At 37.5% G+C, this 24,234-nt stretch overlaps 1 protein-coding gene across 2 annotated transcripts; it reads left to right on the top strand.

Moving 5' to 3' along the window:
* Positions 1 to 334: 334 nt before the first annotated feature.
* Positions 335 to 16,095, top strand: LOC142358021 (uncharacterized). Of its 2 annotated transcripts, XM_075409492.1 has the most exons (6): positions 335 to 844; positions 1,329 to 1,470; positions 8,212 to 8,262; positions 13,916 to 14,075; positions 15,062 to 15,245; positions 15,923 to 16,095. In XM_075409492.1, exons 2-6 carry the CDS (start codon positions 1,380 to 1,382, stop codon positions 16,076 to 16,078), a joined length of 642 nt encoding a protein of 213 aa, XP_075265607.1. In that variant the 5' UTR covers positions 335 to 844; positions 1,329 to 1,379; the 3' UTR covers positions 16,079 to 16,095. The 2 variants fall into 2 exon arrangements, with proteins under 2 accessions (XP_075265607.1, XP_075265608.1); XM_075409493.1 differs by lacking the exon at positions 8,212 to 8,262.
* The last annotated feature ends 8,139 nt before the right edge of the window (positions 16,096 to 24,234 follow it).

Here is a 24,234-nt window from a genome sequence, read left to right as displayed (position 1 = left end):
CAGTGGAATTCAATTCATTATTATTATTATTATTTTATGATTGATTCTTAATTGATTACTTTTTAACAAATAGGAGGCAAAATTTTTTGTGTGAAACAGGAAGGGGGTCATCGCAGTTCGGGATGGGCGCGGCTGGGGTGGGTCATTTTTGGCAATCAGACTGTAAAATCGGGGCGGGGTTTTTAAAAAGGATCGCTAATTAAACATGAAACTCCGCACATTTTGCAAAGCTTTATCGTTGGTTTTTGATGATGTTACTAAATTCACTTCTAACTACTTATATTTCATGTATTTCCTCTCCAGCTTTTTCCACTGTTTTCCCGTGTCTGCAAGTTTTCCTTTTTGAGCGGATTTGCGCATACAATAATAAATTGCTTTTCTCTCAAAAGTGCGGAAATGAAGCTTCATTAAACAAACTGTATTATCTAGCAAAAGCAGCAACACAATTCTTACTTTATTTCAACACATTACCAGAGCTCAAACGACTTGAAATCGACATTTGAAGCCAATACGCATATTTGATTACTTTTTACTCTGCGAGAATTTTCTCTTTGATAAAAACTAATTATTTCTCGAAGCATCGGTGCTAAGTCGAAAAAGCGTCGTTAACATACACCAAAAAGCTCCATTAAATCGAGTTAACTATATTGATTTTAGTGTTGTTTCAACTTAACTTGAAGTCAAACTTGCTTGCATTTCTCATTATTTTGAGATCAGATATTTAATACCCTTCCATTGAGAGTTTGTTTTATCCTGGATTTTCAGTTCAACTTTGCTAGTTCGTTTTGATATTCTACATAAAATTGGAATTTAATATACCTATACAAACTCGTGTATAATCCAGGTAGGAAAAATTCTGATTAACTCTTCAGTTATCGAAACATAATTACCCCCCCCCCCCCACAAAAAAAATAGATTTTTTGTGGTACATGCGTTGAATGCGGCGAATTTCTGTGATCATTTCAATGATATTAGAGGTGAAAAATATTTACAGCTGTCAAGACTCTCACTGTTAATTTTAGACACTAAGTTTCACCAAATTTCGATCTATATTGTCTTGTGAAAGTAAAGATTTTTGACATTAAGCACCCGCATCTTTTTGCTGATGAGGGTAAAAGCGATGAGTTTCTATAAAGATTGCGGTAAATTTAGTAAATATTTGTAATATTTGTAAGATTTGCTGTGAATGTGGTGAAAATTAAATTTTCACCACATTCACAGCAAATCTTACAAAAATTGTCATTTTTGGCAAGTAAAACACTCTATCTTGAACAGATCGCGGGGACAATATTTCATAGAGTAAAAAGTATTTAGTTGATCTTTTACAGTTCTGTTCATCTCACACTGACGACTAGTTGGAACAGCTGAACAAGCACAGAATGAATTACGAAGACTTGCGTGACATTGCAGAGGCAGCGGAGGAACTGGGGCAGATGTCCAAAACGGATCTCCTTTTCTCAGAATTGGACGGTTGGTTACAATTTTCTTATTTTAATTCATCTCCTTTAATGGAATTTGTGTCAAATATGCTTATCTTTCTGACCTTTGCGTATGAAAACTTCAAATATATCTGTTTAACGTTAATGTCAGATCCTATTACCCAAGCCTAGGCATTGACTCATGGAAAGACTTTAAAAGACTAGTAGGGCACCAATATTGACTATAATTACACGGTCGAGCTTACTGGTTAAAGTCGAGCTAATATCTTGATCTAAAACATCAAAGTTTAAAAGCTCTTTTTCCAAATTTTTTGTATTGATTTCCCCGGAGATTGGTGACACAGCAAATCAGCACTGAATCTGTCTAAAGACATTCTATTTTTTATGGATATCCAGTACTCTGTTCATGTCGCAACTTACACTGGCTAGTCTTGATTTTTGAGTAAAAATTTCCGGCCAACAGGGTTTGCTTTATATGCTCTCAGACCTTTCGCGTGGGTACTTGTAACATTTAATTTGCGTAGCAAGCCATAACCACTGAGCTAAATGGGCTTTGTGGTAATTAACTACAACCTAGCTTAAGAATATAGAGCTTGCATATTACTACTGTAAGTTTCAGTTGTAACCAAAAAAGTATGACTTTATGCTGCTCCGGCCAACTTAACCTCAGCGCATGAGTAATTTTTAGAGTATACAGAATAAATCTAGCATTGGCGAACGCTATGACCTCAAAATAATCATAATGGAGGGAGAAAAACTGCACATAAAGAAACTTAAAATATTCTAGAGATGCAATTTTTCAGAACTGAATTAAACTTTTGCTCTCGAAATTTACTGGTTCAGCGCTGAAATGCTCTAAGACTCAAGTCCGGTTCAAAAAGCAATTGCTTTTTAAAAGGAATAATGATGATTTGGAAAGATATCTTTAAATTTTGATTCCTGAGATCATCTTTGTATCAGTTTATCAATCAATTTGTATGAGCATTTTTTTATTTTAGCCTTGAACCTTGACAAGCCACTGATTTTTTACTCACACAATTGAAACGAAATCCTAATTGAACATACATTTTCAGTGTATATGACTTCCCGGATGTGATTCTCATTATATATTATCATTACTGAGGATCATGGGACTTATTAGACAATTTATAGAAAATTTATGTTAAGTTCTGAATTTTTTGTGAGCATAAAGATTTTTTCTCTGCTTTTATACTGAACATAGTGATTCCTCTGAAATTTCTCTGATCAATCTGACAAAAAAATTTGAACCTCAGGAAAAGGAAAACAATAAAAAAACAGTAATTAACACAATCGAGTTTTTAAAAAGGGAAAATCATGTAACGATTAATCGCTCGAGCAAACTCTTTGAATGTCATCCTCTATCTGCCACGCTTAGTGACACTGGCCGCAACTTGATGTCTTTGTTTTTAGAGTCAGCACAACATAACCTTAAAAAGTTGTTGAAAAACTAGATAATTTGCTAATTTTGCCTCAATCTCAGTTTATTGACTGGTAATATTGCTGGTATTTTGATCGCTTTGTTCTTGTCTTTGTCTGGTTTTTACTGATTTTTTTATTTCATATTAAAAAATCGCTAATACTGCTGACTACCTCAAAGTGTGATAAGAAAGGCACAAGCAAGTACTCCACTTTGTACAGAAACGTCCTTTGGCAGTGAGATTTTTATAAAAAGACATTTTTCACAAAAAGTTGCTCAAGGTTTTAAATTCCGAGCTTTTATTTCAAATCCTGACTTTTCCATTACTATTCTCCCAGATTCATTCTCATCTTCAAAAGTGTTAAGCTCAAAAGTCTTTACTTTTTACGCAGTTTTATCCCTCATCTTCAAAAGTCTTAAGCTTACTTTAAGCCTTCCTGACACGATTTGCTTCAAGTTCCCAAAACGGCGGTGGCCGAAATGAGCCAGTTAAGTGCACTTCTCTCTGAAGCACGAAACCTTGCAGACGAAATATCACTAGATGAGCAAGACTTAGTTCCAGAAAGAAACAAACGCAAGCGAACCCGAAATTATCCAAAAACCAACTCTGAAACAACCAGACCAGTTATAATAACGATTAATTCAAGACCAACACAAGTTCATTTTGCCCGTTCGATGAGAATTGGATTTCCTCAACTGAAAATGTTTTCCATCAGAGAGCTTCCAAACAACAATGACTTCATTACCCCACCCGAAGACCAAAGTTCTAGAGAATGTCTGATGAACGCCTCATATCTACAACTTGTCTTTCCAAACACTACTTTTAACGCAATAAACACTCCGCCAAAAGCCAAATCTAAACCCAGTTTTGTAGTTGTAAATGTTCATCATGGCATGCCAAAAAACGAAGTGAAGGAAGAACTGCTCGGCAACAATAATATGAATGTTATCAACGTGCTTCGGATAACAAGCAGGGACACCGGAAAACCAACGAAACTGATTTGCGTGATAACCGATTGCTCAAACCATGTAACAGCCGCAAATAAACACCGCGTTTAAATAGGCTGGATGCTTCACCGCTGCAAAACAAGTAAAGAATCACCTCATATTAAACAGAGCTTCACATGTCAAAAGTTTGATCATCCGGCAAGCGATTGTAAAGACGAATTGAGATGTCTACGTTTGCAAGCAAACACACAGTAAGAAAAATTTGCAATGAATAAAAAAGAACAGGCAAAATGTGCTAACTGTGGTAGCTCACAGGGAACTGTGTATAGAAATTGTCCCTTATAACAGAACGCTGTGATCGAAGCAAACAAACAAAAACAAGAATTGAAATTTTCAAGTGCCTTTTCAAGAAAAGATACCCAAAACACTCAATCATTAAGCACTACCAAGATTACCGTTCTTGTTTCTGAAGTTCTCAGTAAAAAAGAAACAGTTTCCATACAATGTCCTGTAGCGGTATTATCAGCATCGTTAGCAACAGTGCCTCCAGAGTGTTTAACGAAAGAATAGACAAACAATAATATCAGAAAAACAAACCTGATGCAAACTGTTAACACCAACATGACTCAGTCTAGCAGCCAACAAAACTTTCAAATTCGACAATATTAAAACTTTACAAAGGAACTGTCGTGGCTTAGAAAACAAAGTTCATGAATTTTTCTTGTTTCTGACGAAAAAAAACTTTGACCATGTTTGTTTCAATGAAGTCAAGAAATGGCAAAAACGTTTTGTTTATGAAAAATACTTCATTGTAACAGAAGCAAAAGCAAGCAGTTTTCATGCGTCTGTTATCATTACAAAAAAAGGCATAAAAGCCAAAGAGGTCAGACCAAATGTATGAAGAAAAAACAGTATTGGACAGGCATTAGAGATAACCGGTGTAAACTTGGAAACATACATCATTGGAAACTATTTGATAAACAATTTTTAAAATTCACCCAATCAAGACCGAAGTTTTACTAAAATTTTTGACAGCAACATCCAGAAAATGTTCATCTGTTGAGATTTCGATTCACCTCATCAAGAGCTGAACTGTATATGTAACACCAAAAACGACAAAAAACTGCTGGAAATAACTGATGACGGAAACTTCAAACTACTGAACAACGGTTATCCAACCTATCAATCTAATCAACATAAGAGGCTGATATACATTTCTGCAGTCTTTCAGTATTTTAATATTTTTACAATTTTGAAGTATTAGAAGATTTCGGCAGCGGCCACTCAGCGACACTTACCTCATTGAAGCTAAAACTTCAAGCAGATTTCGATTTAAAAGCAAAAGTCAAATTCAAGAAGTTCAAAAACCATGCAAAAGTCAATTACAAAAATTCATGCTTGTAACCACCAGAATATCCAAGCAAAGAGAATCTGAATGAAATAAATCATAACCTCATCGAAGTCATTCATAAATGAATCGAACCGTCCTACGTAAATACTACGAATATTCAAATTGGGATACCCTAAGGCAAGAATTTATTGTATTACATGTCATACAGTCCAGACACAATAAGTCTAATCAAACAAAAGAAAAAGATACGGAGGAAACTAAAAACTGCAAACGATGACACTTTCTATCGATTGAGAAGGAAGGGAAATTAATTTCGTCCAGAAAGAAATCAGAAGGGCACATTCAAACGTTCGAATGAAAGTCAAAATAGAAAGCTAACAGAAACAACGAAACGAGCAGGAGATAAGGGGTTCGGAAAGCAATCAAAACCATCACCAACGATAAACAATGATGAAGCGAATTACATTTACAAATAACGTTTAAATACAAAATTGCTGTGACTGACCATGAAAAGTGTGAAATGCTCAAAAATCTACTGCGTGAGACAAAGAAAGAACACCAATACGAATATGAAAATTTACAGAAGCATTTTCTTGAGACAGAACAAAACACAAAACTTCTATTAGAAACCGATCCAATATAAATGACTGAACACATTTTCTAAAACGTTGAAGAGTTCAATAAAATTTTGAAAGATACAAATAAATTTTGTCCCGGGCCAGACAAAAAAAATCTATCAGCTACTGAAGCTACCAAAAAACGTAAAGCTTTCATATGCAGAATTATTTCCTTCTCAATTAGCAATTCTTACGTGCCATGCCTTCGGAAAACTCACAAGTAACAATGCTTCCACATCCTCAAAAAGACAGGAAGAGAGCAGAAAAAAGGAGCAATTAGCCCTACCAATTGCATTGCAAAGGTCTATAAAACTGTTCTTTAAAATCTCATCCTAGAACACTGTGAAGCAAACAAAGTCTTTGGACCACAACAAAGCGAATACAGAGCAAACAGATGCACAACCGATAACCTCAAGGTTTTGACTCAGCATATATGTCAAGCATACCAGTAGTCAGAAATGGTGAGACAAGTCTGCCTCAAGGTAGAAAAAACTTTTTTTGCAGTCTGGAGATTAGGGTCGATTGACAACCTTAACAAATTGAGAATACAGAAGAAAATCTTCATCTTCAAATGGGTGAATTTTTTCCTCTCACAAAGAAACGTATTCGTCAAAATCAAGAGTACAAGAAGCGAGAAATTATTACCAGCAGTCGGAGTCCCCCAGGGTAGTGTTGTGGGGCCCATATGGTTCTTAATTTATGTCGCTAACATTCCAGAAACTCCAGCAGAAATTTCTCAGTTTGCAGATGCTTTTGCATTTTTTACAGTTCAAAGTCCAGTCGGTTAAAACAAGGCAAACTCCAAGCTTCACATAACATACTCATAAAGTGGTGTGAAAATTAAAATAAATCCCGCACAAACAAAGTACACGCTATTCAAAAACAATTCAGAAAGACAAAAAAGTCTCAGCCAAAACATCAACGGAAAAGAAATTGAAGAAGCGAGAACCATCTAGTTCTATTGATTAACCATGACGCCGCACCTAAACTGGAATTAACATCGTAAAGACAACACAACCAATGCACAAAAGCGACTCTTCCAGCTGTGGCGTCTAAGCAACCTCAATGTTGAGCAGGAAAGTTTACTTCTGTTGTACAAGTCCTGGATCCGGCCTTTATTTTTACATGCAAACGCTTGCTGGCTCAACCAATTTTAAACGGTTATCTCTATTATGCAAAAAGCCCAAAATAGAGTCCTGAGAATTTTTTCAAGGAAACGTCGATGGTGTAGCGTGCAAAAATTACATGAAGAATATAACTCAGCTACTATAAGAAACATGCAGATACGACTGGCAAAAGACTATATCAAGCGCGCACAAAAGAACAAAATTGAGTCAATTCTACGTCTAATAGAGAAAAAAGGCCATGCCCAAAGGGCAATTGCAAAAGCACCTTGGACTTTCTCATTGGGTAAAATACCTGACAATCAAGCTTATCAGCTTTTTACTGATTTAAAATCAGCGATTACTTGATTTAACAGGTTCTCAATTACGTATACATTTCCACTTGAACTTTCATTTCAATCCAATTCATTTCAATTCAATTCAATTCAATCCTTCCAATTCAACTTTCATTTCAATTCAATTTGAGACATATCCTTTAGCCATGAACAACGAACAAAAATTGTACCGTAATGGCAATTTTTCAGCCAAAACGTGTGTATATTGACTCAACACATCAGTATACGAAATGCAAAAAAAACACAGCGGGAGTTCGATCCCCCACGTGCCGCAGCTGTCCTTAGTAAACAGACATAGCTGATGGCTGCTCAGCCCTTCTTCTAGTTTTAGCTTAACTCAATTTCTTTTTTTCACTTTTACTTACCTATTTTTTCTTTCTCTCCCTGACAAAACTTACCTTCCTGCCAAACAATAACCAATAATAACTGCAAACGCGGCTAGCCAGAAGCACACAACAACTTTCAATCGCAATCAGAAAAAAGACAGTAAAAACCCTCTACGGTGTTTAAAATGGCTTCGTACCCCAGTAACAGTTTACAGTTTAGAGCACATGTCCCAATTTCAAACTCAAACTCAAAAACTCTTGAACCTGCTATTGTAATAAACTTGATTGTTAATGGTTGTACATTGTTTTCTCCAGGGTAAAAAACGCTATATCATGCTCCTGAGCCGTCATGCAAATCTTCAATTTCCTTTTTAAAACTTTCAAAATTTCTTTGACTTTATTATTATTGAAAAAAAAACATTTATTATGATCATTATGTTCATGAGAGTTTCATATAAGAAATGCTGCGTTTGGTCTGATTGTGATGCAAAGTAACTTTACCCTTGGGACACTATTAATGTTACTATTAAGAGTAATGATTTAACGTTTTACTAATGGAATATGATCAATCAGTACTGATTTATTATGGCACTCGGGTCCGAGATGAAATTTAAACTTGACTGAAATTTGCAGACTTCCTGGTGAAAACGGGAGCATCTGCCGCCTCATCAAGTAGACGTAATAGTAAGTTGACTCGTAGTGCAGTAGAGTATAGTTAACTACCCAGGTTCACTACCATAAAAAAAATTTGCCAACAATAAAACGCCATATGTGGATTTTATAGAGGCTTACTAAACATACAACAATCGTGGAAATTTTTTGGTTTGGCTGCTAAACAGACCATAAGGCCACCTGTAATTTTGAAACCTACCGTTTAATGGACCATATATGGTCTGTTTTATGGTTTGTAAGTTTGGTCAACCCGGGTAGTCTTTACCAAGTGGTGTAAAGTCAGTAGTTAGTTATACTCTTTCCCACATTGCCCCCTCTCACACCTGTCACAATTTTAGATCATTTTTGATTAGGGCATTGTCGTATTCTAAACCTGATATTGTCGAAGTCAAAGTGGGGAAGACTCGTTATGTTGTTGGTTTTCATGGTTATAATGCGTAAATTGGGGAAACTGGCATCGCTCATTGTAGTTTGATGTTAGTGTTCTTTCACAATTCACAATGAATATTAGCTTTGCAATGGAGGTATGCTATTGCTGCTGTTAAAAACAACGCCCGCTGGGCTCAGGATTTTCGCCAAAAATAACGGGAAAAGAGTGTAAAGAGTGTAAAAAAAATTACACCCTATTTCTCCGCTTAATTAAGGGTGGAATAGTGTAATTATAAAGTGTAATTTTAAAAAAAATTAAAGTGCAAGGAGGTAATTAGGATTGATCCACCCATCATCACTCTCACGTACGTATTACTTTCAATTTGAGCATTAACCATAGCGCCAATTTCTACTAGAGTTTGCCGTTTCAATTTGGTTATAATGGTAATTGTGTAAAAGATTATTTTTTTATCAGTCCAACCTACATTACACTCTCCGCAAAAAGTGTAAAAAGAGTGGAGAAAAGAGTGTAAATACAATTTAATTTCTAAAAATTACACTCTTACAATCTTTTCCCCGATAAATAGGAGGGGAATACGCAGTACACCATGATCACCTATAATTAGGGGTGAATTCAGGGTGTGAAACTTGCACTATTTCTTAGAATACTGTTAATTAAACGACTGCGCCAATATTAGCGCCTGTCTTCAAAAATCTCCGGTTTTAACGCTGATCTTTGTGGGGTTCAGGCAAAATCTTTCAAGATTCCTGCAAAAAAGCATCGTACAATCATACAAATCTCAACAGAATATTGCAAGAAAAGATAGCAAGGTTACGCAGCCTCTTAGATAATGCTGCAGTTTATATTTTTGCAAAAGTAATTTGTGTTTCGGTTTAAAAATTAACTGCTGTATTTGATCAATTCTGATCTACTAAAAACAAGACAGCGAGGCTACCTCAAAAATATTTCGATCCACAAAGAAAAAGTTGTACTTTTGGCTGGCGAAGATGTATGTGCGTTTTTAGATTTTAGCTGGATTCATTCCCTTTAATTAACTTTCTAGAGATAACTTCTAGAGATATCTAAGCTGTCTAGAAATATTTAAATGATTTTTCAACGAGAATGTTATCAAGAATTTTGCTTTACGCTAAACTTCACAGTTAAAGAAAATGAAGGCATAAATATTTTAAATTTCTCATACAGCAGATTAAGTAGTGAAAGTTAGATTTTCACTGCCTTCTTCAAAGAAAATGTGTTTATAATGTAATTCAAACTTAATAAATTTGCGAGAAATTTCAACACTCGTTGAGCGCAATATTGTTAATGTTCATATTTTGGCCCAACGGTCGGATTTTCGCCAGTGTTGAAGGGGTTATTAGCATGAAAATTATCAAAAATTTATCAAATAATTACGAAAGTCATTTGAAAAAAGTACAAGGAGGCTCGTTAATGTGCGTTCGCCCATAGAGTTCTGAACGCACTCAACTCCGTTTTTCGCTTAATTGACCACCAAATGAGGAACAGACAAAGCTTTTTCAACAATTCGTACATTGTTCGAAAAAATTGGCGCAATCTTTTTTTAAAAAAACTTTAAGCTAAAACCACTATAGAAACTAAAGAATGACTCACGCGAAGGCTGATGAAAACGGCCAATAAGGATACTATGAGATAAGACAAACAACAAAAACATTAATTACGAACAAAACTCAATGGCTATCTTTATAAAAACAAACTTGAGACAAGGTCAAATTAGCAAGAGTTAAAATCTAAACTCAACCCATTGACCTAAAATAAACCAAAAGGATATGTTATCTGTTTTTATGGAGAATACTCAACAAGTAGGAAAACAAACAAAAATAAAATAGGTTTATACTATTTCAAAACAGTTAGTTTCATACTCACGAAAACCATTAGCTCTCAGGTGAAAAATCTAAATGCCTCAATAAATACCCCAATGCAATATCAGTGAAATCTGTCGTTATCCAGAAAATTACAGAACTTAAAAAAGAACGAACACAGGCAAAAACTGAAAAGTCAATAAAATATTGTCCCAAACAAAGAAAATGATATGAAAACTCGTAGTATCAATGCCAAAAAGAATTATTTAATAGAAAAACCAGCAATGAAGACTACCTTCAAATTCATTCAAAAGAGAATGCGACTTACTTTTCCGCTGAAAGTACGCTAAAAGGTGGCAGAGATAAGTGTTCAAGTGGCAATTCTCAAAAAAGGGTTTAAATTTTTGGGATTTTTTAAAAGACATACATATTAACAAGCTTTCAAATAGAAATTTTAAGTAAATTGACTTTTACTAGATAGGAAGTCAATTTGACATGTAATAAATGTGACTCAGTCAAAACATCCCAAAAAAATATTGAAAACAGGCAGATTTCGAAACTTCACGCATAATTTTACGCAAACAAAGCAGAAGCCGAAAAACCGTAAGCTCTTCGCTGAAACTTTTTCGTATTTATGTTATTGTATTTGCATGTATACATTTGTGAACGAAACAAGGGAAGTGAGTCTAACGTTCACAAAAATTTAAAACTCCGCAACTCTTCAGAAAAAGACAAATCCGATTTTATTTTGGAAATTCTACGCTTGACAAGCTTTCTATTGATACCACTCACAACACTCTACGATGAATATATAGATCGGCGAAAATTGATTGAACAAAAAATGCAGCTGAGTTTCAGCTGAGCCTCAGCCTATAGTTCCTCCCCCACTAAAGTTGGTCGGAACAGGTAGTTGTCATAGCACAATAAATTATGCTTTTTTAGCTGTCATATAAAATTGTATATGGTCTTTTAAAATATGAAATAAAAATTTAACTGTGAAATTGCGAAAATCTTTTGAATATCATAGTAAGAGTTAGTGTATGACTTTAATTGCTTAAAACATGGTCTCCACTTCTGCCATGTTATTCAAGTTTGCTATGGCGTGCAAAATTGACCTACATTGAAAGCTATTTTATCAAGGTTTTGAGTTGTGACATTATATCTTTATATGTTGACAAGATTTGTGAAAACTACTCATGTTTAAAGCAATTATTTAGTGACGTTTTGTGATTATCTTATGAAAGGGCCCTAAACACTAGAAAAAGGTTAGCTACATTGTTAGCTAATTTCTAACGCATTCAAGCAACAACGCTAAACAATAGTGAAGCAGGCATATCCAACTTAAAGATAGTTGTAAAGTTAATAAGAAATTTTAAGAAAAGATTGAGTTTCAAAGATGAACTAGTTGTTGCCATTGGGTCTTAGCCGTAAATTGTAATGGGTTTCTAATTAGAAGTAATAATGTTGTGGCGTTTTTCATTTTTTTTCGTTTTGCTTCGTTTCCAGAAACAAGAAATATCAAACTTTAAGTGCAAACAGTTTTTTAAATTTAATCCAGAATTCCTCAGAATTGCAACAGCTTAAAAAGCATGCCTGCGGTTTACAGTAAAGTATTAGTTAACAACAGATTTGAACTTAAAATTTTGAGCAAAAGAGTTTTCCTTGACTCCTGACTTGACGATAGCTTGGCCAATTTTCAATTATTCAATTTTGTCGGCAAGCAATTATCCAACGTGGACTTTTGACAAAGAGCAAAAAATGATCATGCTATTTGGGTTGAGCAAAAGTCCATTTCCGCAAAATTTGGGCCAATCAAATTTCCGGAGCACGTTAAAATAGACCATATGTGTTGTCATGGCCAACACTCGCGTCAAACATGGTCTCTAAAATAGTGTATGATTTTATTTCTGGATATACTTTGAACAAGGAGGCTCGGTAATGTGCGATTGCACATAAGGTTCCGACCCCGCTCATCCTCAATTTTGTCATAATTGTCTACCAAATGAGGAAGAGATAGAAAACCCCCAAAATTTAAGTAGTTTTCAAAAAAAATTGGTGTATAAAAAATATAGCCTCCAAAGGAAATTGCATAGGAGATTCAAAAAAGCCGGATTAGATTGATGAGCTCTGCCTTTATCAAGAAATCGAGTCAAGACGAACAAACAGCAAAACCAAACAACAACAACAACAAAAATTAATTACGTCCAAATTTTTTATGTCCATTTTATAAAAAACGTAATTTTTATGTCCATTTTATAAAAAACGTAATTTTTATGTCCATTTTATAAAAAACGTAATAACAAAGTCAAAATGGCGTCAGATAAAGCCCAAACTAAACAAAATAAAATGTATTTCGTTAGAAATAATATGGGACAAGTCCATAAAAAGGCTCGGTAACAATTAGACAAAAACGAACAAAAACATTAACGGTAAAAATTTCGCTTATACTTTTTAAAAACAATTAATTTCAGAGTAATGCAAACCATAAGAAATCAACTGAAAACATCCCCCAGGTTTACGATTACATGTGATTCTATATGAGGGCATCAAGACCTGTCCTTATTCAATTTTTTATGCTGATATAAACAATTTTTGTTAAAAGAGCATTTGATTACAGTCTGAATTATTTTTGGATTGTAACAACCCAAGATTGTTCCAAAATTAGCCCTGCTAATGCTTTTCATCCATCAGGAACTTCTAATTTTTCGAATGTTGTAGATATAGAAAATTTGTTTGTTAAAAATCAAAAATAAATGCGGCCATCTTGACAATCAACGAGTAAATTTAGCAAAAAAACGGCAAATTTTAATTACAGAGCACTCTAAACAAAAATGGAAGTAGGAAGAGCCCCCCTTGTAAGTTTACAAAGAAAAAGGTAGTGGTTTTTGGGTGTGTATTTCCGGCAAATTTAATCAAAGTGCACTTAAGAAGCTTATTTTGTGCTATTTTGATGAAAAATGGTGAATTTTGAAATATTTAGCCAAAGTTTTTAGCCCAAAAAAATCAAAATATTCAACAAAACTTTTTTGTTTTTAAAAATAATATCCACAACACTATTCTGAAAAATTTTAACAAATTATAGCAAAATTGACAAAAACTTGGCAAAAGTTCCGGAAAAGGTGAATAAAAATAAGGCAAATTAGTCTAATATTCATAAAAAATTAAATCATCTATAACTCGCTTTAGAAAACGAAATTCAAGAAAATATTTCTAATTCCATAATCTACGCTGGACGAGCTTTTTAATGACCTTTTGGACCTTTTGTACCACTCACAACTCTCTACGATGAATATATCGATCGGTCGAAAAATTGACTGAACAAAAAATCATTTGAATATATGCCCCCCCCCCCCGCAAGAGGGGTCGGAACAATAAGTTGTCTTTCATTCGGCTGCGATTTTTGCATTGTTCCGGTTGTCGTATTTATGTATTCTGATTTATATCCAATTAACTTTAGCTAAGCACAATATCAAGATGTCCTCTCTGCCCGTGCCAGTGGATATGAAGGTCCAGAGGAAGCTGTCTGGAGCCTCTTCGATTGTGAAGATGGGCCAGCACTCCACTGAAGTTCTGGAGGATGAGAAAATTGACCTGTCTGACCTTCAACTTCTAATGAGGTTTGAAGTTGCCTCTTTGCTTCATAGCAAGAGCGAAAACTGAAATATAACCATCAACAATTATCGTGGTATGAACAAAAACACGTCCTTGTTAAAGTTCTAAACATTCTATAAGATCTTCAGAATATATGCGATTGACAGGATTCGACATTTTTCTATTGATTTGATGAAGATATATTATCAACAGTAATGCATAAAGAAAAATTATCAAACGATGAACGTAATGTCGGCGATGCTAAGGTTCCTAGAGGCTAAGGTTGAAATCATATGAAAAATTTTTTCTTTTCAAATTCTCTTATTGCCGAATCCTCAATAAAATCGACTTCAATTGGAATTAAAATGACAAATGGCGCTGATGATTATTATAGCTTCCGATTCCCTTCGTAATTTGACATTTTTCTTCTGAAAGAAAACTATAATTGTTTTTCAGCAAAAACTTGAAGTATTATTATTTTGCTAGAAAACGTTAAGATCTGTGCAAACGTGCACCATCTTTGTATGTGTTCCACAAAATTATGCTTTTACCAAGATCTTATCAAGATATGCCAAGATATCCCAATCTTTGTTAACAATATTAAAAATTTGCATGCCTGGGCAAGATGTATCAAGTTTCCCTCAATCGCGCAGTTTTTGGCAAAGATTTCAGTTTCTGATCCAGAAAACAGAAGCTGCGTTGAATACAATAAAGAATGTTTTCTAAAATGGTTAATAACCATCAATAGCAATTACTAGAATCTTTTCCTTATGTCCCCCAATACTCACCCCCTCCCCCCATACTCGCCCCAACCCCCCCCCCCCCAATACTCCTCCGATCTTACTAGGTGCATATTATTTGATTCTCTTAACCGCATATGTCATATTTTTTGGCATAATTATTTACTATATGATGGTACATGATCCGTAACAGGGGAGGGGTTCACAACGTACCAAGGGGCACAAACGGAAAAGATCCAATTATAAAATACTGCTAACGCGAATTTGTTCAGGTTGTTGGGCCAACATGTGGAGAAGAGTAAACTGCAGCGCATTCTGGACAGGTCAAGGACGGACGGGGACGACATCGACTTCCCAGACTTCTTGAAGGAGATTGACGGAGTCATCAAGGATCCCTGCACTGAGTCTGAACTAAGGAGAGCATTCCGAGTATTTGACAACGACAACCGAGGAAAGGTAACATGAGTTTGAGTTGTAACATTATATGAACAGGGTTTTGAATCTACATATTGTTTCCTGTGCCTTTATCCTGTATTATCAATCTTTCTCTCTTTCTTAGATTCTTCGAAGGTGCGCTCGAAGGTTTCTCCAGACCATGTAATTCGAGCGCACCGCGGGATCATGTGTGCGCTCGAAGATCGTCTGATCAGAGGTCACTTCGGTCTGTCCACCTCGACCTGGGTGGCAACTTGCTTCTAATGTAACTTGCTTATGTTTAATTTAACAAATGTTTCAAGATTAGCAAGCACCTTCAAGTATGGTTTCAAGCCCGCAAGTATGGTTTGCGTGACTCTGATGACGTAACTGAGAAAATCTGGCATGAATTGGGAACCACATAGTGACTCCAGATATAAGTAAGATCTTCAAAGTGCTTTTTAGCGGATGCTCTTAATCTTGCTTGGGGCACACACACACACACACACACACACACACACACACACACACACACACACACACACACACACTTGCAAAAATGCAAAATTTCAAAATGCTAGCAGTTTTAAACTCTGGCACTGCATATAGGTTAATCTTAAATTCTGGAATTGGGTATTTTAAAGCATTCACTTGCATGTTCCAAGTCAAAATAATTACAGGTGGTTTCCTCATTTGATTGGTCAATTTCTTACATTCAGGTGACGTTCCAAGAGATGCGCAAGGCAGTTGACAAGTTCTCGACTGAAGTGACTCTCGAGATCCCAGAACTGGAAGAGTTGTTTGTCCATATCAACATGACTAAGGATCTCACTTTTGAGGAGATGGTCGCCAAGTCTGAGAAGATCAATCGTTAGTTCTTAACTTTGAAAAATTCGCGAGGTAATGTTTGAGCTTGACTTCGAGAAGTGCTCTTCAAATTTGTTGCGTATCATCACAATGACGTCTTGATGCTCTCAAAAAGACACAAACAATAAGTATTAAGCGTGGTGTAGAAACGCTTCATAAAAACACAAAGATTTGTACCCCCAAGATGAGATCTTCTACCCCAGACAGGTATGGGCCAGAGGGACTTAGGTCGGGTTCAGGGGTCCGGTGCGACCGAGTTCATAATTTGGATAAAAATTTTGGTGTCGCTACTATGCTCGGCCCAAACTGGAGGTTAGTCTGGCCCATATTTAATTTAGGTTAGGTTTGGCCCATTATATGTCTTATTTGGTCTGTTAGTTCTGGCCCATACCCAATTATCGCTCATACTTTAGTACTGAAACGAACATTATTTATAGACTGTTTAAAACACTCAAAGAGTGATTTGCAGCTTTTCACAATGAGAGATAAAAAATGGGTAAAATGTGAACTCCATATATGAAAAATATACGTGGCTAAACACAAAAAGAAAACTTGTACAAGAACACTTCGATATCAGCCTACTCCAGGGTCTGAATTGGCATTAAAAGAAATTGGCTGGCATCGACTTCCACTAGCAAAAATATTTGTTGTTTTTGTTTTAGTTTTGTTTTATTGAGATACTCATTTTATTGTAATTTTTTCATTATTATTTTGTTTTTTTTTGTTAACATTTTTGCTTCCATCATTCATTTTTCAGTTTAGTTGTATTTAAAGATTGCTTTTTGGTTTGTAATTTTAAGTACTTTCTATACCAAATGAAGCTGTATATTAACAAATAAAATGATATTCAGAACAATAGCTTGCTCGACAAGTTTCACATATAAAATTTAACTTTGCTATAATTAACTCTCGTTGCGATAACAACAGTTGCCGGTTAAGTAAAGCGTTAACGCCCAGTTAACACAGCAAAATATTTTTTGTCATTGAACTATGAGTTCATCACACTCCTTTGTTACTACTGTTTTTATATAAACAGAGACGATAAACTCGTAGTCTAACCACGGCAACAATGGTTTAATTTAGGCATGTAACGGCTGCTCTCCCACTTATGACGAGGAAAGCTTTACACCGCCCAGTTCGTTTCAGCGGCCACAAATATGTCCGGATATTGTGTTTTTTGCTATTCGCTTTTGTAACTGTATATCCGCTATATTCTTACCGTTGCATTACAATTTCAGTTCACAACTAACTGCTAATCTTAGTTTTTTCAATATCAAGCTGGACTGGGTTTACTACAGATCACAAAATACGCAATCTCTTTTATGTATACCAGTTCACTCCGATATCTGAACAAATCGAAGACAAAAATATATGTCTAAGACCTGTTTTACAAAAATATTTAAACTCAAACTTAAGTAGAGTTTTACTCGCTGTACTCACGCTTTGACAACATCAAAATTTGGGATGCCAACAGTTGAATTATTTCCCAAGTATTTTATGGATACAGGACACAGTAACCAGTTATTTACTGCTCGAGGAATCGTGCTTCAATACGCACTTTATGTCAATTTTAATATCACAAAATTATCGAGTTTCCGCTCCTTTTTGGTAGTTTTTCAAGCTCTATTTATACTACTCTACATGTCAAAACTGCATCGTTGATTGGTTGGCTATGACGGCATTAAAAACGTCATTTTTTCCATGCAAAACTGACGTCAAGAATTGTTGTGTTGTATTGGAAATCCACGTCAAGTTTTTGATGAAAAATTGACGTAATTTGTTTGGCTTTAAATATATTGTACACCAAAGTTTGAGTAACATATGTCCAATTCAGAGCTGGATTTGTTTGCTTAACAAATATGGGAACTTTAGTTAAACTCGGCCTTCACAATGCAACTTATGTTGTCGCATAGAGATTTGATTGAAAATATCACCACAGTGTTGTTACCACCCTCTCGGAGTTATTCAACATGATTTTTTGCCTTGACGTTTGATAACTTACTGATGGAGACAAAAACTTCTTGATAGCGACAACAATCTTGGGGTGATATTTATTAGCTCTTTTCCTAACTCATGAACAATTTAGTTTTCTTTCTTCCTGACTAAAGTTAAACAAAACTTAGGTGGTAAAATTTTAAATAGAATCGCTGTTTTCGATTTGAACTTTTACGATTTTTCATTCGAATAAATGATTTTCTTGGGAGTGGATATATAAAACAATTGTATACGCTCTATATAATATTGTTAATTTTTGTGCTGGATTTGTTTGCTTAACAAATATGGGAACTTTAGTTAAGCTCGGCCTTCACATCGCCGGCCCTGTTTTGCTTAGTGAAAACATCTTTCTCGTTTGGCAGTACAGGGGCGAGCTTCACTACTGGTCTCTTGTAAACTCCGGCGTTCGTTCTAACTTTCGTCGGTCGAATCACTCCGTCCGACCCTCCCATGGTCTCCACAACTCGAGCCAGTTTGTAGTATCCTCGCTTGTCACTATCTTCGATCAACCAAACGAGATCTCCTTCTTTAAGGTTTTCGTTCGTCGTAGATCTCCACTTTTGCCGATTATTCAAAGTTGACAAGTATTCTTTACGAAATCTGTCCCAGATGAGATTTGCATATGCTTGAGTTTGTCGAAAGAGTTTTCTGTGGTCAACAAATTCCTCTGCGCTTGGTAGATATGGTAGGCAAATGTTCTTGTTGCCAAGCAAGAAGTGATTAGGGGTCATTGCTTCTAAGTCATTAGCATCTGAACTGACCGAAGTCAACGATCTTGCGTTTATTCCACAATACACATCGTAGTTGATAGAACGTCCTCGGTGACTGATCTGTTCCCCAACACTGCATACATTGCTTTCTTGCAGCTTCTGACCAGCCGCTCCCATACTCCTCCAAAGTGAGGTGCTGCGGGTGGGTTGAAATTCCATCTGATCCCTTGTTGAATCAAATGTTCTTCGATCCTCTCTTTGTTCCATGCTGCAACATATTCTGCAAATTCTCTTTCAGCTCCAACAAAGTTTGTCCCGTTGTCGCTGATTCTTGTACTTGGTTTGCCTCTTCGTGCAATAAACCTCATAATTGCGTTGAGACAACTATCTGTGTCTATCTTAGGTACAACCTCTATGTGCACCGCTCTCACAGTTAGACATGTGAACAGACAACACCATCGCTTTTCGTTCCCTCGCCCAATCTTCACAATGAAAGGGCCGAAGTAGTCCACTCCAACATTTGTAAAGGCTGTTGAAGCATCTAGCCGTTCTTCGGGTAGATCTGCCATTACTGGTGCTATCGTTTGTGCTCTGCCCTTTCTGCAGGTTACAAACTTGTTCTTGATTGATCGCAAGGCATTTCTTATGCCTAGGATCCACATCTTCTGCTGAACAATGTTTCTTACATGCTCAGTGCCCTCATGCTGATTGTTCTTGAGCTCGTTTCGCAAGAATAATTCAACTGCATGATGTTTCCAATGTAGCAATATTGGATGCTTTGCATCGAAGTCCAATTGACTTTTGCCTATTCTGCCTTTGGCTCGAATAAGCCCCTCTTCATCTAAAAAGGGTGAGAATTGTAGGATTTTGCTGCTTTTTGGAATTTCATTTTCAGCCCTGAGAGATTTCATCTCTCCACTAAACTGTTCTTGCTGTAGTAGCTTGAAGATTGTTGCTTTTGCCTTTTCTCGTTCTTCAACGCTTACTCTAAGTGTTGCTGGTTTGTGTTTGCTCGTGGCTCGCCGCACACATGCCACTGCATTCACTAGCCTGTTGAAGTTACTGAATCGTTCCCACTGAACAACAGCTTTCTTCTCTTCAGTCTGTGTTGCAAAGACCGATGCGGGTATGTTCTCTTCATCTGAGGTGAAGACTAGGTTCTCCTGCTCTGGCCATTCACTTTCTGGTCGCTTCAACCAGGCCGGCCCAGTGAGCCACTCACTTTTCTTGAGTTCTTCAATGTTGATTGCACTCGTGCCAATGTCAGCTGGGTTGTTGATACCGCTCACATGTTTCCACTGTGAAACATCAGTTGTATCCAGTATCTCAGCAACTCGATTGGCCACAAACACTTGCTGCTTACAATGGGAGCTGTGTATCCACTGTAATACTGTAGTTGACCAAAAACTGCAACTGCTTATCTTCATCTCATGTTCCTTGACTATCTGTTCCTTCAACCTCACTGTCATCACCGCTGCTTGCAGTTCCAAGCGGGGTATTGAAAGATGCCTCATCGGTGCCACCCTGCATTTTCCAATTACAAATGCTAAGTCGGCTGAGTACTCTTTGGGTTGTGATCGTAGATAGGCCACTGCGCACATCGTGTCTTCAGATGCGTCGGCAAACACATGAAGTTCAATTTTGTCCCTTGCTGTATAGAAGTACCTTCTAGCAATGCTTGTTTCAGCTACAATTGGAAGTTGTTCTTTCCACCTTAGAAATTGTGCTTCCTCACCAGGTTCCACTTCTTTGTCCCAATGTTGTCCATTCTTAGTCCACATGCCTTTTAGTGGTCGTCTCATGTGAACACTGAACGGAGCAAACAATCCGATTGGGTCAAATACTGAAGAGACAAGTGACAGAATCTTCCTCTGAGTTATTGGAGTTTCAACTTCTTTGTTTGTACCTCTACACACTTGAAGACTATCGTCAGTAACAGTCCACTGTAGTCCAAGCACTGAAGATACCTCCGCGTTGGGTTCCACCTCGACTTGCTTTGTGTTGCTGATCGACTTCAAGTCCTCTGGGATTGCTTCGGTAACCTCATCGTTGTTGCTTATCCACTTCTTCAGCTCGAGTCCGTGTTGAGAGAGAAGAGGTTGTAACTGATTAAAGACTTCGACTGCTTCTTCATCGGTTTCTACAGATTTGATGAAATCGTCCATGTAGAAGTTGTTTTGCATTGCCTTTGCTGCTATTGGATACATTTCTTCATTATCCAGTCCCACTCGCTCGAGAGCGTAATTTGCACATGTTGGAGAACTCTTAGTTCCAAATACGTGTCGCTGATATTCGTATATTTGAACAGGTTCGTTAGTTCTTGGACACCACAGAAACCTCTGTCTTGTTCGGGAACTTGTACTTGCAGAAACATTGATTCGGTTTCCGCTGTTAGGGCTATTGGTCCCTCACGAAATCTGAATATCGCTCCGATCAATCCATGTAGTAGATCGGGTCCTGCTAGTAGCTTGTCGTTTAGGCATACTTCTTTGTACTTTGATGCAGCATTGCAAACACGTCTTACTTTGCCAGGCTTGTTCGGGTTTAGCACAGGATGATGAGGCAAATACAATTCCTTCCCGAAGGTGACTTTCACTTCGGATTCGTCCAGTATCTTTACGAATCCCTTTTCAACATCGGTATCTATTGACTGTTGATACAAACTTTTCAGGTTTGGGTCCTTTTGGTATCTTCGCTCCAGTGAGAAAAGCCGACCCAAGGTTGAGCTGTAGTTGTTCGGCAGGTTTGGCTCTGGTTCACTCTATAGCATTCCCACTTCGTACCGCTCGCCTGTAAACTTCGTCGTACACTCTAGCATCTTTTGTGCCTGCAGTTCATTCTTTGACTGACTGACGACGTTGATTTTGGAGGCATATGTTTCTATGTCCCACCACGTTTGGATATTCTCAGCCACTTTCACGTCCTCTGTGAAGGCGAAATGACAAACATTTTGTCTTCTCTTTCCCGTCATGGGCCCACTGACTACCCATTCTAATTCTGTTAGAACGGCGAAAGGTTCACGTCGTGTTCCTATCTTGTAGTCCAATGGGCGTTGTAGCTCGTAAGCATCTTGACCAAGGATGATGCCAACTTCCTTCAAGTTGAAGCTCTTGTTTGGGAGAACACTCAAGTGGTTGAAGCTTTGCTTAAGCTTGCTGTAGTCATAGTTTGTGTTTCCCAACGAAATTGACGGGTGTGCAAACGCTTCGATTGAGTGCACCTTTGAATGTAATCCCTTTATTTTGAGAGGAATCTTTTCTGTCTTCAGATCCTTCGTTCCGTGTATGCCTGCTATGTTGAGTGTTGCATCGGTGCCTTGGGCTCGTAACTTCTGTTGCACACTTTGATCGATGAATGAAACCGTTGATCCACTATCGAGGAAAGCATATGTGTTCAGCCTGCTGCCACCGCTCTGTATTGAGACAGGAACTATCTGAAGAAAGCTCGTTACTCTTGTTGATTGTTGCTGCGCTTACGTTGACTGCGTGATTGCCCTCGTCCAATTGGTTTTCTGAGTGTAGTAATCTGTTGTGCTTCTTGGTGCTTCCATTGATACCGCACGCATTGACTTTACAATCTTTGATTGCATTTCCTTTGCCCAGACAGCCGTAACATAAGCGTTGCTTCCTCACTGCTGCATACCGGTCATTCATACTCATATTCCTTAAGAGTGAAAAGTTCCAAATCTTGTGAGTGCCATCAGCTAGCGGGCAGTGGTTGTTGTGCATTTGCTTCACTTCTTCCACATTTGAACTCGCACTGAATTTCGATGTCTTTGAAAACCGTTTGTCTCTGTTCGTGCTTCTTCGGTCTTCGTCCTTGCGCTCTCCCTTGAAAGATGAAAACCCTTCATGCACGAGCGCCATTCGTGATAGCCATTTTTCAAACATAATCAGATCAGGCCAGTCTTCATCTTTATCATCAACATAGAACCACCACTTCTCTTTGAGAACTTTAGGTAGTTTATCTACTGCCATATACAGTGTCGAGCTTGATTGCAGATCGCCGATCTGCTTGTACTCTTTGAGCACATTCACAAAGTTTGATACAATAACTGAGAAACTGATCAGACCTGTTGAATCGTGTGGTTTCACCTGACTAGCCTTGCGAAGACTCTCCAACTGTGAATCGATGATCACATGAGGCCTTCCAAACTTCCTCTCCAGAATGCTCCAAGCAGCACCATAGAGTTGACCAGAGTAGCCCATTCCAGATATCGCGGACTTTGCCTTGCCTATCAGGAGGGTCTTGAGATGGCTCATCTTCTCTGAGTCTGGTATTGGTCGTCTATCCACCGTAGCAATGAACATACTGGACCACTCCGGCCATTCGAGCGGGTTTCCGTCGAAGCTGTTCAACTTCAGCTTATGTAGGTTACTGCTACCTGCATATTCACTGTTGTATCGTAATCCAGCTCTGGGGGAAACGTCCCTGTCTTCAGCACTTGATGAACGATTTCGATATCGTGAGAACTGACTCTGCCTGTTCAGTTCAGGGGTTGCATCGAAGCGAGCTCTTGCACTTCTTGGGGTTAGAAGCGGGTCGATCCTGCTGGCCCAGTCAGAGACATCTGTTCTCCTTGGGATCGAGTTGAAGGGTGATTTATCTCGAGCACCGGTTGATTGGGAACGAGCATCATCCTACTCTAATTCTGTTCTTTTCACTTTGCGCTCCAGTTCACGCTCTTTTTCCAGTAGTTGATGCTTGGTTTCTAACTCCTTCATCTGCATCTCGAGCTCTAGCTTCCTTCGCTCGAACCTTGCCTTTTCGAGCCGCAACTATGTTTCGAACTCAATATCGAACTTCTTCATCCGTTCTTTGCGCCTTTGCTTTGCTGAAGATGTTTCAGAAGTATTCTCCGTATTCTGATAGTTTGCTACTGTGCCATTTTGTAGCGTTTGGGTAGCTGAATTGTCCGTTGGATAGTTGTTGTTACTCTCATTTTCGTTCACATCTTGACTCGTGTTGCTTTGCTCTGTATTCATTCCTGGTTGCGTGCCTTTGCTTATATATGCAAGCCAATGAATATCCGGATTTGCTTTGCACTCCCTTGCCTGCTGTAGTTGTTCTTCAAGAAAGTTTGTTGTGTAGGGTGCAAGTTGGATACGACGCTGCAATTGCTTGGGTATTTCTTCCTCTAGTAAATGAACAGTCTGTTGATAGAGTACCTTTAGTTTGTTGAGTCGATCTGAATCTGCGATTATTCTCTGACCAAGTCTTCTTTTAGTGTTGACTTCGTCCACTAACTCTTGAAGCTTGTTGTCGTGCCTTTGAACTGTTGCCTGAAGCTGTTCTCTGCTGATTGTGCTTGAATTGCCTGGGTGCTGTTCGCTTTTGCTTTGCTTCTTGCTTTTACGCAGGGTTAGGCACTCGTATGGGACTATAGCTGCTTCAGTGAATTGAACCCTTCGCTCTGCCTCACTGGTGTTGCGTTGTTGTTTCGTTTGATTTTCTTTAGT

The sequence above is a fragment of the Convolutriloba macropyga genome, unplaced genomic scaffold (genome assembly GCF_964194025.1).
Source record: "Convolutriloba macropyga unplaced genomic scaffold, txConMacr16.3 SCAFFOLD_2722, whole genome shotgun sequence".
Taxonomy (NCBI): Eukaryota; Metazoa; Xenacoelomorpha; order Acoela; family Convolutidae; genus Convolutriloba; species Convolutriloba macropyga.
The sequence above is the reverse complement of the archived record's forward strand: the minus strand, read 5'-3'. Positions and strand labels throughout refer to the sequence as shown.